The sequence below is a fragment of the Galeopterus variegatus genome, unplaced genomic scaffold, assembly GCF_000696425.1.
Source record: "Galeopterus variegatus unplaced genomic scaffold, G_variegatus-3.0.2 Scaffold8740, whole genome shotgun sequence".
In the NCBI taxonomy this organism is placed as follows: Eukaryota; Metazoa; Chordata; class Mammalia; order Dermoptera; family Cynocephalidae; genus Galeopterus; species Galeopterus variegatus.
In genome coordinates, this window is record NW_007734851.1 from 2,295 (window position 1) to 19,470 (window position 17,176).

Sequence of the window (17,176 nt, forward strand, 5' to 3'; positions counted from 1 at the left end):
GTCCTCAGGCGCCCTACCCTGCCTGGGATTTTGCCCCAATGGTAAATAATCAAGAGGCGTCTGCTTTCCTTAGTTTTCAGTCATTTGTTCATCCTGCTGTTGTCAGTGGGTCAACCTCAGCAATCCCAGCCCTGCCTCCCGACGTGCCGCTGCTAATCTAAGAAACAGGATGATTCTTTGAGTTGAGGCTACCTTGGGTTAAGGGGTGATAACGTCCTTCTTGCCCTGCATTCCAGCCATCTTCCAGACCATAAAGTGTGCCCACGAGCGATCGGTGCACCTCTTCATCGACTCCCTGCTGCACGACAGCATGCAGAGCACGGCCTACCTGTGCGACAACATGGACAGATTCAGCCAGGGGCTGTGTCTGAGCTGCAGGAAGGGCCGCTGCAACACGCTGGGCTACCACATCCGCCAGGAGCGGCACAGCAAGAGCAAGAGGCTCTTCCTCGTGACGCGAGCCCAGTCCCCCTTCAAAGGTGAGTGCTGAGTGGCCTGGAGCCTTCAGAAGGACAGGAGGTGGCCCTGGAGGCACTTCAGCTCTACTGATACAGTGTTTCTGGAACTGCACAAACTCCAGACACAACCCTTCCCCTTTCCCAAGAATGTAGCCACCTTGCTGTCCAGGGCTAGAAGGAGAAATCTTGATAATTTCTGGAACAATCCTTGGGTTGGCCTCTCCTCATCTATTTTCATGGTCCTCGAGAATGTTAGATCCAGAAAGCCCCTAGTGGTCACCTGGACCACGCAGATCTCATTGTACAGGGACATGGAACGGTCCCCAAACCCAACTAGCACCCAGTTCTTTCATCTCCATCACCGCCCCCATGAAAACAATGGGTTCCAGGCTGAGTCCGTGGCTCCTCATTTTCCCTAATGTTTGATTCAGCTGATCTTACAGAACATTATTGTCCTACTGAAGCCCTCCTAAGACAAGATTCCAATGTTTCCCAGCCAGATCCTTAACCTCAAGGCAGAAAGTGAGCCCCTGCCACTCTCTGGGTTGAAGGGGAGGTCGGAGAAAGGGCGTTGGTCATGTCTTGGGCTGAAGCCAGCAGAGAAATACTCCACTGAAGCCTAAATCTGCCTGAAGGGAACAAGCCAACATCTGTTGCCATTAACATTTCTGCCTAATCCTTAAAACAGCTCGGGAGTGATTTAGCATCTTACATTTTCACAGCACACCCTCTCCAGCGCAGGGAGAAGGAATCTGGTGTTGTGCTGTTTGATTATTACCACACAGATATGTGTATCTGGAGAACACCACCACTTTGCATTTGTACAGCATTTTATACAAAACATTAGATGCAGCCACCGACTGCTTGTGTTCTCACAACAGCCAAGCGACACCGGCAGGGCTGGTTATTCCCCTATTTTAAAGAGGGAGAAAGTGCCACTGGCACACAGCCTGTGAGCAGGCCTAGAACAGGGCCATCTGACTCCCAGCCCAGGGCTCCTTGACTTATTTTTTAGGCGCAGGATTCATCCATTTATTTGAACTTTTGTTCTCCAGCCAGATTTCCTTTCCATAAGCCAAGCAGGTGCAGGAATGATAGAAATCCCTTGTGGGTGGCAGATAGTGTCTAGGGAGCAGGTGGCATGAGGGTGGGATCTTTCCCCCATGAGGGGCTGGAGGGTCCTCTCCTCTGTGTGTACCCTAGGGCATACCCTAGGAGATATTAGTATCTGGGAGCAGGGGGCAGAGGGATTTGGAAGGCCTCCTGCTTCCGGGAGCTCCAGTGCTACAGGCTGCCAATTAGAGCCTCATCTGAGCTAACCAGCGCCTCTTTTAAATGGAAAAGCCATCCAGAGTGATTAAGCCTCTCAGATAATCACACTTCACTGGATCTATTTTAATAGTGGAATGTTAGCATTACAAGGGACTGTTCAACCTTGCACTTTTACAAATGGGGAAACTGAGGCCCAAACAGGAAAAATTATTTGCCTACAGAGCAGAATGAATTCTAGCTTTAGATTAGGGCCTCCAAACAATGAGCTGAGTGATGTGTACCTCAGTAAGCTGCCTCTGGTCTGTTTGTGGAGGTGTGGGTGGGGAGACTGGAGGGGAAGGGAAGGGATTGCATTCTCCTTGAGGTCAGCTGGGAAGAAATGAGGTCATTTTTCACCTTCCATGGCTCAACTGGGAACTCCATCTGAGGTAAGGGGCTTGATCCAGCCCAAGGACATCTATTGGGGCCTTGGAGCTGGGGGAGGGAGGCAAGTATGGAGAGAAGGAAGAGGCTCTCCAGAGTGAGAGCCAGACTGAGTTCCTTCCATTTGTCAACAGCCCAAGTGCCCGCCACCACTGACCACCATGTGCCACTGATGTGAGCTCACAAGGACCCCTTTCATATTAAGGAGGACCAAAGAATAGCATTAGGGCAGCATTATCTCACCCACCAGCTATCAAAATCTATGTGCTCATTCATTCATTTATTCTTTGACAGAGTCACCCTCAGGGGGCTTGGTGGAGACCAACAGGCCATGAGTCCCCTGGAGACAACATTTATGTCTCTTTATTACCACCTGCTTATCTTGCTCCAGGGACATCCAATGAGGATGGTACCTACCAAGCCAGTGATGCGGAGGCTCCAAGGCAGGACTGCCTGAAGCTGGTCGGGAACCAGAGCACACAGTCCCTGACAGAGGCACCAGTGCTGAGCTGTGGCCCACACCACACCCTCCACCTCCCCGTCTCGGTCTATCCCCCCACCCCCAATCCTCCCTAGTTCTGCTTCAGTCCTTCCAGCGAGCAAAGTCCTAATCTGCTCAACCTGGTTTCACTTGGTAGTGGGGAGTAGTGTCTCTGTGGTCATACCAAGCTGCCCTGGAAATTATCCCCATGTGAAACCCGCCTGTCTGGAGGCGGCAGCCATGGGATGCCACAATCTGTATAATATTATGTTATCCAACATGGCAGCCACAAAACTATATGTGGCCATTTAAACCCAAATTTAAATTACTTTAAATTAAATACAACCAAAAATTTGGTTCCTCAGTTACACTAGCCACCTTTCAAGCAAGCCACAAAACTATATGTGGCCATTTAAACCCAAATTTAAATTACTTTAAATTAAATACAACAAAAATTTGGTTCCTCAGTTACACTAGCCACCTTTCAAGCGCTCAAATACGTGGCTGTATGGGAGAGCACAGAAATAAAACATTTTCCTCATTGCAGAACGTTCTGTTGACGGTGCTGGTCTGCAGCCTTTAATCTAGGCCACCATAACTGCACCACTCCCCACCCATCACCACCATGATCAACTCTGACTTTGCCCCAAAGCCTATTTCACTGGCCACCTCCAGCATTTTGATGAATACGTACAGATTCTTAAAAGAGCAGACTCGCCCAGCCCTGGTATCCAGAGAAACCATAATCCATATTTTTCAAGGACATCGAATTGTACTATATATTTTAGTGCAGGGTCTGGTCAGGCAAGATAAACATCGCCTCCTGATTGTAGTTCCACAAAGGATGACTAACTTGGTCCACAGTCCTCTGTCTCCCCAGATATATCGACAAAACCATCAAAGGGTCTATTTTCTCCGTGCGTTCTCCAGAACTCGGGTAAACACTGCAAGAGTTCAGCAGGAGCAAAAGAGAACTGGGAACGGGAGCTGGGTGACACGAGGCGATTAATCGCCCACTCCCATTCCCACTTTCTCCAGTCTGGGAGCCTGTTTTTTTTGGAGGGGGGGCGTGGAACTCTATATTAAGACCTGTTGAGCAAGTTCCTCAACTAAGTTAATCCTCAGAGCAATGGGATGAAGTGACTGTCAGGAGGGAGGGAGGTGGCACATACGGGGCACTCTGCCCAGGCTCCATGCTGGATGTGTGGCACGGATGATCTCATTATCATTGGGTCCTCAGGGCAACCGAGAGAGGGGGAGACACAGAGACACAGAGAGAGACATGCTCAGCCAGCCGGGAGCGCGCTCGTTCCTGCTGGCTGGTGAGATCACCCACCAGACTGTGACTTGGGGAGTCTATCTGTCTTTGGCTTTTCTCAGCTCCTACTTTGGAAGGTTTTTGCTGATTTCCAGGGAGAGTTCCAAAGAAACAGTGGAGGTAGCAGAGAGAACACAGGCTTGGGGTTGGGGTAAGCAGCGTCAACAATGTGGTTTTGCTGCCAACCGCTTAGGTGGCCTTGCCCTAGTGGCAAAACCCATGTGGGCCTCAGTTTTTTCAGCCACAAAGCGAGGGGTGTGAACAAGCATGGGGATTAACCACTACAAATGAGACCTTCATGTGGGTCTCAAAACCTTGCTTGGTCAGCCCAGCGTGGAGGAAGGGAGTAGAGAGCACCAGGTTAGTCTCTTCCGGAAGGCAGGCGCTTTTACACGGCCATCTCATCACATCCCCACGACACCCTGTGAGAGAGCTCTCAATCCCCATTTCACAGATGAAGAGAGTGAGCTCCAGAGAGGCTGTGCGTGCTCACCACCACAAGGCAGCAGGTGGCAGAGGGGACTCAAACTCTGGGCCTATCTTTCAGCTGAGGACTCACTCCCATCCCACATGAAGCACCCACGGCACAGAGAGCTGGCCCGGGATGCCAGTCACACAGGCCTCCTCACCACACGCCCACATACACACTCCCCCATCTGCAGTCAACACCAGCGACCCACAGAAGGGCCAGCATCCGATCTCGTGACATCAGGGCATCCCGTAAGGGCTCTGTCCTGTTAAACCCAAATGTGGTCCCCAAAGTAAACACATGCACACACACATACATACACTTACAAAATCGCTGGTCCCTTTTCTCTTACACTTGAGCCTGATCCGAGTTAATTCACTCAGCCTCTGCCAGTGCTGGCCACTCGTGCAGTAACACCCCAAACAACACTGTCCTCGGGCCCTCAACCCCGTGATCTTCAGTGTCTCTCTCAGGTTAGAGGCATTTCAGGTGGAGGAACAAGCCCTCAGTGCTTCAAAAAAACCCAAGAGATCTCATTCCTACCATCTCCACAAGAGAAAATTCATACACTGAGGGGAAAAAAAAAAAGCCATCTTTGATGTATGTGAAGAATCAAAATATCTCCCAGATCCAATGTCTAATGATTCAGAACCATTTCTTCTATGAGACTAAAAAAAAAAAAAAGAGGAAAGAAAGAAAATATTCTATTTTCTTAAATTCCACAACCTCACAACCTGACACTCACAGTGGCTGCCTCGTGAAAAGAAATTTAAGTTTTTCTTTTTTAAATGGCACCACAGGGTCTACACAGGATTAAAATCCGGGATTGTTCCTGGCGAGGAGAACCTCCAGAGGCCTCACATTTCTGCTCTACGTGGAGTCTGCCTGATCTCACTCAGGGTCAATGGACTATTTCACGCCTTTCATCTTTCAGACCCGAAATAATTTCTCCTGCCAGAACTGGGGAATGTGTTGTACTGGTCTCTTCACCATCACAGGATCAAAAGCATTTTCCCCCAAATCATTCTTTAACATCTTATTAAACATGTCATTAGGTAAAGTGAGCAAAATCATGCACACTTTTTCCTTAATCTTTGTAATAGCATCACTGTCTTGAGGGAGGTAGAGTGATAGGCAAATTGTCCTTTTTTTTTTTAAAGAAAAATCTTTACAAAAATCCAAATAAGAATAATTCATCCACCATATGAAAGGTTCTCTCATATTTAAAAAATAATTTCATTTCAAAATTTCTCCGAAAAGGTGACCTTGCTAGTCACCAGATTCCCTGTGCACAGGATTCCTTGTGCAGACATGGAGTTGTTCAGAAATGCTCCTGCAAACACAAGGCCGCCTCAGCGTCAGTGCGGGTTCCCTCCATGCCCACACACCTGTACAGGCTCTGACCACCGGCATAGGTCCCACTCCAGGGAGATGTCTCAGGGGACAGGTAACTCTCATTCACAGGATGTGCACACTAAAGGGGCCTTTGCAATCATCCGAAGCTAACTGTGGCTTTTACACAAGCACCTTCCCCTAGAGTCATGGAACTGTAGCATCTCAGACAGGGAAATCAATCTCCTCCTACTCACGATTTAAGAAAAAGGGAAGACAGAAAAGCATCTCCAATACAGGGACATGAAACATTTATCCCTGCTCAAGGGCTAGACATTCAGGGTACAGGAGGGAGGACTCTGCAGCAGCAATAATAGCCCAGGATGGATGTCAGTGGGTCCAAGCAGCAGGCACTTTGTCTCGGTGGCTTCATTCCAGGCAGGTTTTGACCACAGCTTTTCTTCAGGGGCTGTTTGCCATTTGCTTTCAAAGGGAGGACTCACCTCACAGAACCAAAACACAAGGAGACATGGGAGGGGTCTTTTGGAATCAGACAGACACCTGGGTTCAAATTCTGCTCCACCTCTAATGATCTGGTTCACTATAGGTCTCCAGACCTCTGCTTCCTTATCTGTAATTCACCAGGATCATTAACACCAGATCAGCCTAGGTCTTGGCAGAAAACAGGACTCCACTTGCCTGGTTCAGCTGGAAAGCGAGTGGGACTCCTTACAGAGGGGTGGGCAGTATGAAGGAAACCGACAAGGGCTGTGGCTGCACCCTGACTCTAACAGCAGGACGGAAGGAGCAGAGGATGGGACTAGCCCAGGCAGAACGTGGAGGAGGGGCTGCTGGTAATCGTGAGGGCGCAGTTGCTGCAGTCAGGCTCCAAAGCAGGAAGGAGCAGAGAAAAGATGTCTTGGCCTCTCCCCTGCCCTGATCTCCTGCTAGTGCCTCCCCAGTGATCAAACCCAAACAGAAACCAGTTGGCAAGGGAGCCAGGAGATGATGCTGTCCGAAGGGTCACATCCTGGGGCTCAGAGCTGGGCAGAGAAGGGTGGAGAGTGGATGGGGACAGCAGGGATGGAGATAGCAAATGGAGACTACCCAGAATGTTATCATCGTATAGCCTTGTTATGAGGACCAGAAATGATGCATGTAAAACACATAGCATTATGATTATATTATGATTATGACCGATGCATAGTAGGATTGCAACAAAGGGAAGCTATTTTTTCATTCTTCCTATTCACAATCAGGGAGTTTAATGCAGTATGTCCCATGTTGTTCTTCACACAAAGAGCCTGTTAAGTACTCCGTGGATGCCTAGTGTGTGCTGTGGAGATACAAACAGTAATGTGGCCCTGAGACTGTCTTCAGGGAGAGCAGACCTGGACATCAATGCCCATGGGACAAGGCAGAAGGTGACCAGGATCCCATGAGTGACTCTGCTTCCCAGCTGCAAGCTCCTCCAAGGCCAGGACTGCAGCTCCTAGTTCTCTTGGTTTTTTTAAGGAATACCTTTAAAAGCTCTTTCTTTTTCTAATAAGATTCTAATCAGAATACATGTTTATTGTAGAAAACATGGAACTAGCAGAAAAGTATGAAGAAAAAAAATTTAAATTACCTATCTTCCCATTCCACAGATAAGCACTGTTAATATTTTTGTGAATTCCCCAACTTCTGTGCATTCTGTTTTACACAGTTGGTCTCATAGTAGATATACAATTTCATATCCTGGTTTGTTTGTTTTTTTCTTTTTCACTTCTTTTATAAGCATTGAAATCATTCCGAAAAAAATTTTTTTATGGCTTTATAAGAGTAAATCACTTGGTTGGGGATAAAAACTCTGGATCAGCAGACTAACTTCTAATTGCAGCTTCACAAGTTATTAGGTGTATGACAATGGACAAGTTACTTAACTTTTTCTGAGCCTCAGCTTCATTTTGTGAAATGACACGGGAGGGAAGATAAATTACACATCTTATGTAGTAGTTGTAAAGAGAAATGAGATAATTATGTGAAACAATCAGCTCAGTCACTGAGTCAGTGTAAAGAACTTAATGGTAGTTATAATTGTCATTATTAGTACACAGTCATTTTGCTGTTACTGAATATTTAGCATGTTTCTGGTTTATTTTTAAATAAATAATTGTTATGACTTTTTTTAAACTTACATCTCTTTCCACATTTCAACTTTTTCCTTAGGGTATATAAAGCTAGTGGTCTCAAGTATAAACATTTAAAAGTTCAGGTTCTAGAGCCAAGCTGCCTAATGTTACATACCAGATATGCTACTTACTAGCTGTGTGGTCCTGGAAAAGTCACTTGACCTCTCTGTGCTTCAGAGTTTCCTCTTCTCTAAGATGAGATAATAATCGTATTGACTGTTTTGAGGGTTAAGTGAAATTATAGATGCAAAGCATCTGGCAAAAAACAAAATAAATATTAGCCAATGTTATTATCATACATACCACCAATTACTGGCTTTTACTCATTCATTCACAGCAGTATTTTTTTGTTTTGTTTTTTTATTTTATTTATTTTTGATTATACATACAAAGCATCTGGCAAAAAACAAAATAAATATTAGCCAATGTTATTATCATACATACCACCAACTACTGGCTTTTACTCATTCATTCACAGCAGTATTTTTTTGTTTTGTTTTTTTATTTTATTTATTTTTGATTATACATTTTTATGGGATAGAGTTGACTATCAGTATTTGTGTACAGTATGTGATGATCAAATCAATATTATTAGCATGTTCTTCACTACAAATTGTAATTATTCTTTGTGTCCCTTACCCAATTACTCCCTAACCCCACTCCCCCTCCCCCTTTCTCACCTCTAGTAACTATAGGTCTGTTGTCTCCTTCTGAAAGTTCAACATATTACTGGGGTCTTTCGTTCTTCCTTTCTTTCTTAGCTCCCACTTATGAGTGAGGACAGGCAGTACTTCTCTTTCTGTGTGTGGCTTATTTCACTTAACATAATTTTCTCCAAGCTCATCCATGTTGCTGCAAATGGCAGAATTTCATTCTTTTTTATGGCTGAGTCACAACGGTGTCTAGCACTGGGCTGTGCACATGGTAGACTTCCAATTAGTATGTATCATATTAAACTGAATTGAAAACTGGCTGCTATGAGTGTTCCTTGAGTTCTCTGGAAGACACTCTGCCTCGCCGTGAGGAGGTTGACATGAGACCAGTCCTTCCACCCGGTTTTGTCCACATCCTGCCCCCTCCCATCGGATGCCTACAGCCTATGTCTTCGGAATGACTTTTCCTTTTTGCCTCAGGTCAACTTATTACACTGTTCATCTGTTACACAGTTTCCTTGACAAACCCCCAAATACATTGTAAGACCTCTCCAGACGCTTCTAGAACAATAGGCCAGAGCCCCTCCCTCCCCTTCTGCCACCCAAGGGTTTAGGGATCCTTCCTGGGACTTGGGCCCATATCCTTTCTCTTAATTCTCACCCACAGCATTTTTTGCTGTTTTGAGGGCATCAAACTACTTTATTTCAGGATTGAGGATTTGAGTTCCTGGTATGTACAGCGCACTGTGCTAAGTGCCAGATAGTACTTGAGCTAGCTCTTACCTATAGCAGAAAACTCTTGGACTCTTAGTGTTTGGTTCTTGTTGTAAACATAAATAAGCAAACATTTGGTGCTTCAGAGACAACCTCTTAAGTAAACCCAAGAGATATCATCCCCAGAATCATAAGCAAATCAACCACAAAGTCCAAATGGGAAGATTGTTTTATGCTAAAGGATGGGATCATGTAAATAATCTAGAAACCTTAGCAATACAGGCTCACCAGGACACTCAGGCTGATGTGTTAGCAGTACACCATTAGCAACAGCTGCTGCTAGGTCTGTTGTGTAGCTACCAACCTCCAGTGAAAGTGGCACTATTCGGGAGTTACTAGATTGGTTGATGAGATGATGAATTTCCACATAGTGGGTGTGAGGGATGGATGGTCAAGTGGCTAGTTACCATAATCTAAGTTTTCAGATAAGAATCATCCTACAACAAAGCTTGAAACTCAAGTCTTGAATCCTTAGAAGTAATTTCCATCTTGCTAAGTATTAATACACATCCTGATACATCACACCCAAGCAAACTGTCATTCATTCATCCCACAAAAGTATATTAAGCACCTACCATATGCAAGGTACATTGTTCAGGTTAGTGGATTAGGAAAGACAAATACACAGCAAGCATACCATAAATCCCCTAACCTTTGCCCAAAGCAGATGCCCATCTTCTCAAGAGCCTGACATGGTCTCAGAATCCATCTCAACATACGGCTCCAGGCAGTCACTATCAGTCAAATGGAATTGACCTGTCATATTGTACTGTTTGCAATGTTGGAACTAAACCACTGCCAACACTTAGAGAATATGGAGAGAGCAAGAGAGAGAAGTGAGAATGACAGCTGTAGAGACTCCTATCCTACCATCGTTTTCCTGGATAATACCTATCATTATTACATTACAAACCAATATAGGTCCTGTGTAGACACTTAGGAAACACAGGGAAGGAAAAAGAAGAAGACGAAAAGCATCCACCATTCCACCACCCCGGGTGAAAAAAGAGTTAACATTTTGGTATCTATCCATCCAAACTTTTCCCTCTACATTTTAAAATTTTTTAAAATGAGATTTTTAATCAAAAATTTCTGCTTAAATTCTCTCTCTCTAGTTTATCATTACCAGTTCAAGATCCAGTTTATCAACCAAATAGAGAAGCCGGTAGAACCAACTTTTACCATGTCGCTCCTCGGGACAAAAGAGGAAATGCAGAAAATTCCCATCACTGTGTGAGTATGAGGCGTAGCCCCCATCTGTGGTGAAGACATGCTTATTTTTCTCACAGGGTCTGGATGGACGCTGTACTTTTCAAGGGTCGGGCCACACACTACTTACTCTTCTCATCCCGTTACTGCTGCCCCAAGCCTCTTGTCAGATGGGACATCCAGCCAAGCCTAGCCCCTCGTGTCCCTCCTCAGCCTCACCGAGTTCCACCGACAGCTCTGTGTTAGCACTCCCTATGCACGTGACGGGGCTAATGCACTGCGAGCTGAGCAGAGACGGGAGCAGGGCAGCCCCATCAGAGTCTGCAGTGCAGGAAGAAGATCCAAGCAGGGAGGAATGGTGAGGGGTGGAGTAGGTGTCCACAAGAAAGCCCTGAGCACCTTTTCAGTGAGTTCTGGAAACCATAAACGAGAAGTAAAACTGGTATCGTTCAACTTGTCACAAATTCCCAATCTCAATCAGCCTGCCCTGCCAGCCCTCCCCATCTGTCCTCCACCCTGTTACACACGTGCTCACACCAGCAGCAGCAGCCTCACTGGCCAGAAAATGCCCACGAGCTGCTTTTTTCCTAGTATCTTGACCCTCAGCAGGGACTCCCCCTGGGAGGTGAGACTAGCCCCTCACCCACTCTAGGGAACATCCTTAGCTTCCTGAAGATTGTCCCCTGCTTTGGATTCAGTCATTCAGCAAGTATTTGTTGGTGCTCTATTCAACAAATGTAAGGACAGAGAGGGCCCTCTCCTTAGGATGCTCACAGCCTAGTGACGTGGGTGGATTTCTGAATGATTCTTCACAACTGACTGCAAGGAGAGCTGTGATGAGCCACTCAAGGGAACCCTCTGTCCATCTGCCTCCCCCTAAATCCAGTGTTACCTCTGCACTGTCTAAAATCTCTCCCCAGGGGATTGTTCTCAACAGCATTAAGGGCGTCTAGCTGCTCAGTCAATGTTGGGGTATTTTAATGTCTTAGAGATTAGTGAGTAAAGCTGATAATGATGCCTCAGAGTCTGCATTTAAATCTTGCTCTAAAGTGATGCATCCTTTTTATATGCAGCTTTTCTATTACTGTTATGTTTTGTTCTTTTAATAGAAGTTTCTATTTACGGGGGAGGGGGGAAGCATTGCTGGGGAGAGAGTATGGAGTGGGGATAGAGAGCTGAACTGTCCCGAGGCCATTGCCCAGGACCCACTGTCTACTTGGGGGCTTTTTTCTAGAAGCTAGAAAGAAAGAGTCTAAGATAAAGAAAGTTCACTAGATTCACTACAGCAGGACTTCTCAGAGACTTTTTAATATGCGAACACAGAAAATAGCATGGTTTTCCCAATTTTATTGTCTGGAAAACTATTCTCTATGAATAGTCTAAGTTTGAGAAATGCAACAAAAAATACCACCCAAGTCATCCAGGCAAACCTAACACATCCTGAATGTGCCTAAGCATCACTTTGCTGTTCAACTAAACTGTCTAGTTTCTTTTGTATCTTCAAGGGGTGAAAGAATTACTAGCAATAAAACCTATTCCTTTCTGATCACATTGGATTTGGATATCGGCAAGCTGGTCATGATCAAGTTCAAGTGGGAAAACAGTGCAGTGTGGGCCAATATCTGGAACACGATCCAGACCATCATCCCGTGGGGCACGCAGCCCCACCACTCAGGCCTTGTTCTGAAGACCATCAGAGTCAAAGCAGGAGAAACCCAGCAAAGGTGACTGCTGATTCAATCTTCTACTGACCTCTTTTAAGCATCTCCATGTGCCAGGCAGTTTCGCAATTTAACACCCTCGTTTATCACATAAAGTGGGTATTATGCCCTATTGATGGAGTATAGCACTCAGAAAGCGCAATTTAACACCCTCGTTTATCACATAAAGTGGGTATTATGCCCTATTGATGGAGTATAGAACTCAGAAAGAAGTGATCATCCCAAGTTTACATAGCCAGAGGTGGAAGGACAAGGATTTGCACCCAGGGCTTCTGAAGACCAGTCCAGCCTCTTCCCACTGCCTGTTCTTACTAGCTACCTGCCCCTGGACTTTGAGAACCACCTCACTATCCTGATGCTTCTCAAACTACAGCATGTACATGAATCACTGGGTAATGTCAGGGCTACTGGTCCAAGGTGCTGCTGGTAGATGCGACATTTCTTTGTTGTTTACCAAGAGAAATGCTTCTAACACATTAGTCTCAAAAATATCAAATTGCCTTTCTCTGTGGTGGTGCTTTTCAAATATTAGATGTCAAAGAATCACTGAGAAGCTTATTAAATATGCAGAGTTCCTGGATCCTCCTGCAGAGCTTTTGATTCACTGTAGTCTTGGGAAGGGACCCAGGATACACTTTTTTAATAGGAGCCCTAAGAAAGTCTGACATGGGCCAATGTACTGCTGCTCTGTGGGCTTTAATATTTCCCCTGGTTCCAAAGTTCCCAGAGACAAGAATGGGGAGTAGGGAGTAATGAAAAAGAAGGACAGTCCAGCTGCTCTTACAGTCTTCTCGGCAGAGCAAACAGATGCCCAATACATTTTGCCATGGCAACATGCTTTTCTATAGTTCTTTGGTTCCCCATGACAGGAGAATTCTGTGCTTCCCGAGGGCCTTTTCTATCTCCACCCTTCTGTGTTCTGGAAACTTGTCTCCCCTCTCCCTTTCCTTTGTTGGGAAGCCCATTTCTCTCTTTGGCTTGTCTTCAGTAGAGATGGAAAACAGCAGGCTTCTAACCTCTGAACTACACTCCTCCCTTACCCCTTGGGTTTCACTGCCAGGAGCTGGCCACTGGCAGATTTATGCCTCTTGAGTCCCTTATGCAACCACACTCTGAGATTTTATCTCCCTGGGATGCAAAATCCCAGCTATTACTAAGCGCATACTCTGCAGTCTGCCAACAGATTTCTCCACATGATCAATCTGAGAAAATTAAACCACTTCTCTCCTCTTATGCACTTAGCTATTATTGCACGACTTTTTGGCCCTTTAGATCAGCGCTACATCTGAGGACCATCTCTCCTACATTCTCTTAGCTAGAGAGTAATTTCTCAGTTTGGGTGGCTGTTCACCATGACGATCCTATGTGCCTTGACCTGAAAGGTTGTATAAAACACAACACTACTTTCTCCACTGATGCACACCCACATGGTACTGAAGACAGAAAGAGAAAAGAGAAGAGGCAGGCACTCACAGAGCTCCCCGGGCATGGCTGGCATTGAAGTAGGTACTCTATAGCATTAATCTCATGTCAACTTCCCAATGACCCTGAAATGGCTGTACCTGAGGCTCACAGAAGTTACACAGGTTGAAGACATTGCTAAAAATTGTCCCAGCCCAGATCTGATTTGGGTTTGTTTGATTTATTGCGCATTTGTGCCAGTGTATTGTCTCCAAAGTTTCCTTCCTCCATTAGTTCTGGCCTTGTTAATCTGACTTCTAATCTAGCAGAGTTACAGTGCTGAACATTAATACATATATGCATCAAACCCTTCCTTAGGGCTGCAGGAGGTACATGCTAAAAAAGGGTGGGGGAATATGGGGCTATGGGATCTATAGCTTTTTAAGGTATATCAGTATCAAGTACCAATGGGGAATATCAAAAAGAAATCTGATTTGGGGCTCTTTGCTTAAAGAAGCTCCAGGCCCTAATTAGGAAAATAAGAGAAATTAATTAATTAATTTTACTAATGGTTCACCCCATCCCAGGGCTTCTCATACTTTATTGTACATACAAATCATCTGGGAATCATTATAAAATGCAGGTTCTGCTTTAGTAGGTCTGGGGTGGGCCCTGAGATTCTGCATTTCTCACAATCTCCCAGGCAATACTGTTGCTGGTGGTCCATGGAGTCTAGCATTGCATGATCTAGGAAGTCAAAGAATTAAGACAGTTCAGGTTGGTGCTGTTGGGGCTGGACTGCAACAGGCTTTGAGGAGGTCAAGACGTATTCCCAGGGAGATAGGCAGCAGGCAAGTCAATATGGTAGGCAGAATCAGATAGACTTCTGCATCAGGCTGTCCTAAACTCCAATTTTGACTTCACTGCTTACCAACTGTGTAACCTCAAACAATAACTTCACCTCTCTGAGACTCAGTTCTTTAGTAATAAGTGGGAATTACAATATGTGTCTCATGAGACTAATAACAGCTACCAATTATTTAGTACCTTTGCAAACATAAATCCCAGAGCTGGGATGTAAACACTAAACCCTACACTCTTAATCTTTCTGCTAAGTGCAAGAAGAAGAAAAAAAGAGGTTAAGTAACTTGCTCTGTGTCTCCATGGAAGGAATTCAATGGGAGGTGATTTTCTTCCCCCAAAGCCACAAAGTCAGGGATAAGCAGGGTTGTATAGTGGGGTAAAGAGAAAGAACAGAAAATATTGGCCCTGCAGCAAGGCATAAGTAATTGGCTAAACATAATGAGAAGATAGATGTTCAATTTCCACAGTAATCCTATAAATGCAAAACAAAAATCAATGAAATTTTCACTGGTCACCCATTAGTATGGCAGGAATTAAAGGACAGATAACAACCAGAGTTGGTAAAGATGTGGAGAAATGGGCATTCCCATATACTATTAGTGGGAGTGCAAATTATAGACATTTTCCAGTGGAATTTCATTCAATGACTAACATTTAGTTAGTATCTACCTTATGCTAGGCACTGTCGTGGGCAGCAGATATACAGCAGTGAATGGAACAAAGTCTTTTGTCTCATGCAGCCCACATTATCAAAATTTTAAATATGTGTAATACTTCAACCCAAATTTTACTTCTAAGTGTCCATAGTATTCATGGAGTATTTGTGCACCTACTCAAAATGTGCACAAAGGATATATGTGTACAAAAGTGTTTGTTGCAGTACTATTTGTAAATAGTAAATTACTGGGGAAATCTTAATGTCCTTCATTAGGAAAATGCTAAATGCATTGTGCATATCCATACTACAGAATGTCATGCAGCAGGTGAAAAAGAATGAAATAGACTTACATGTATTGATATGAACAAGTCTCCAAATACGTCGTATGGTGACAAGGAAAAATTGCAGGAAAAGACATACAGTATAATTCCACTTCTGTTTAAAAATCTTTATATTTGTGTACATTGATATATGTAAAAATGCATAGAAATAGGTCCAGAAAAACATAAACCAAACCACGAAAGGAGGAAGGGGAGTGATGTTAGTGAAAGGTGATGGTGAAGACAGTCTTTAATACTGGGCTCCATATATTTCTTTACCATTTGAATTTTTCAAGAATGCATTCATAAATTACTCATAGCACTTAATTTAAAAAATATGATTTAGTAAAAACTTGACCTTAGATGCGATTCAAAGAAAAAAGAAGCCATAAACTAGAAATGTCTGTGACTACAGATATATATTTAGTTATATTATATATTAATAGATACAATTGAAGTTAATAACACAAAAGAGCATCTCAGGGCAAGTTAATGGCCAAAGAAGTGTGTGTAGTGGTTGGTTTCAAAGAGAGACCCAAAACACACAGAGGTGTCCTCTTTAGCTGGATAGCATCTACACCAATAAGAGGAAGGGGGAGGGCTTACAGGGCTGAGCCAGGCAGAGGCTCGTGGCAGTGGCCTCATGCCAACCTTTAAGAATGGCATTGACAAATTGGAGCATTTCCAAAGAAAGAAGCCTGGGGAGTTGAGCCTGCCTTGCAAGGAAGAGTTGAGGAACTGCAAATGTTTGCCCTCGAGTCAGGACAATGTAGTGGAAGAAACAAAGGTCACCCTCAAATCTTTGATGAGCTGTTAGAAGGGAGAACAAAGGAGGGCTGCCCCTAGGACTTTAAGTTCTTACAGAACTGAAATCGCCCCAGTGCAGAGCCCCAGGAAGCCTTACACTGATTGCTTTTACTGATTGAGTTTTGTTTTTCATTGAAGTTATAAAAATATTTGCCAACATAAGAATCTATTTTTAAAAAGACATCACAAGCATTACATAAATTGAGTATTTGATAAAGGATGAAACACTTTAATAAGCTCCACCTAAAAGTTAATGCTGTGTTTGCTTTATGTTTTCTATTCAGAATGGCATTTTGCTCAGAAAACATGGATGATCTACAACTTCTCCCAACCCAGGAGAAAGTCTTTGTGAAATGTGAAGTAAACTCTAAAAAATTAAAGCAGAAGATCAGATGAGCTTTAATGAAGACCTTGTGTAAAAAGTAAATGAATCTTTTTCTTAACCGGGGATGATAGTTCCCTTATTTGGAAATTAAAATTACGTAAAGAATCTTGTGCAAAGTTTAAATAAAGTTTACATTCAAAGGGGGGTATGTTTCGCCATTATAAACTGAGCTTTAAAAAACTATATTACACAACTATTTTCAAGTATTAGTACAACTAAAAAATTTCCCAATTTTATCTCTAATTAAATGTTAATATATGCAAATAAGCACAAACATAAGAGCCATTTTAAATCTGTTGTCATAATTTATAAAGTCTTTTACAATCAAGTCAGACTTTCCATATTTCCCTGCTGGTTTATTTCAATCAGTTTTTAAACCATGCTAGAAAAATACTTCTTTATTATAAAACTAGCACTTCAATGAAGCAAAATTTTAATTAATCACTAGTTGTATGTACCA

At 43.9% G+C, this 17,176-nt stretch overlaps 1 protein-coding gene across 1 annotated transcript; it reads left to right on the plus strand.

Annotated features, from left to right (window-relative positions):
* Window positions 1-236: 236 nt before the first annotated feature.
* LIPC (lipase, hepatic) lies at window positions 237-16,727 on the plus strand (the record flags this gene model as incomplete). Its single annotated transcript, XM_008593122.1, has 4 exons — window positions 237-479; window positions 10,467-10,584; window positions 12,066-12,284; window positions 16,616-16,727. Coding segments are annotated over 4 exons (692 nt in total), but the record flags the coding sequence as incomplete, so codon positions are not given.
* Between the last annotated feature and the right edge of the window lie 449 nt (window positions 16,728-17,176).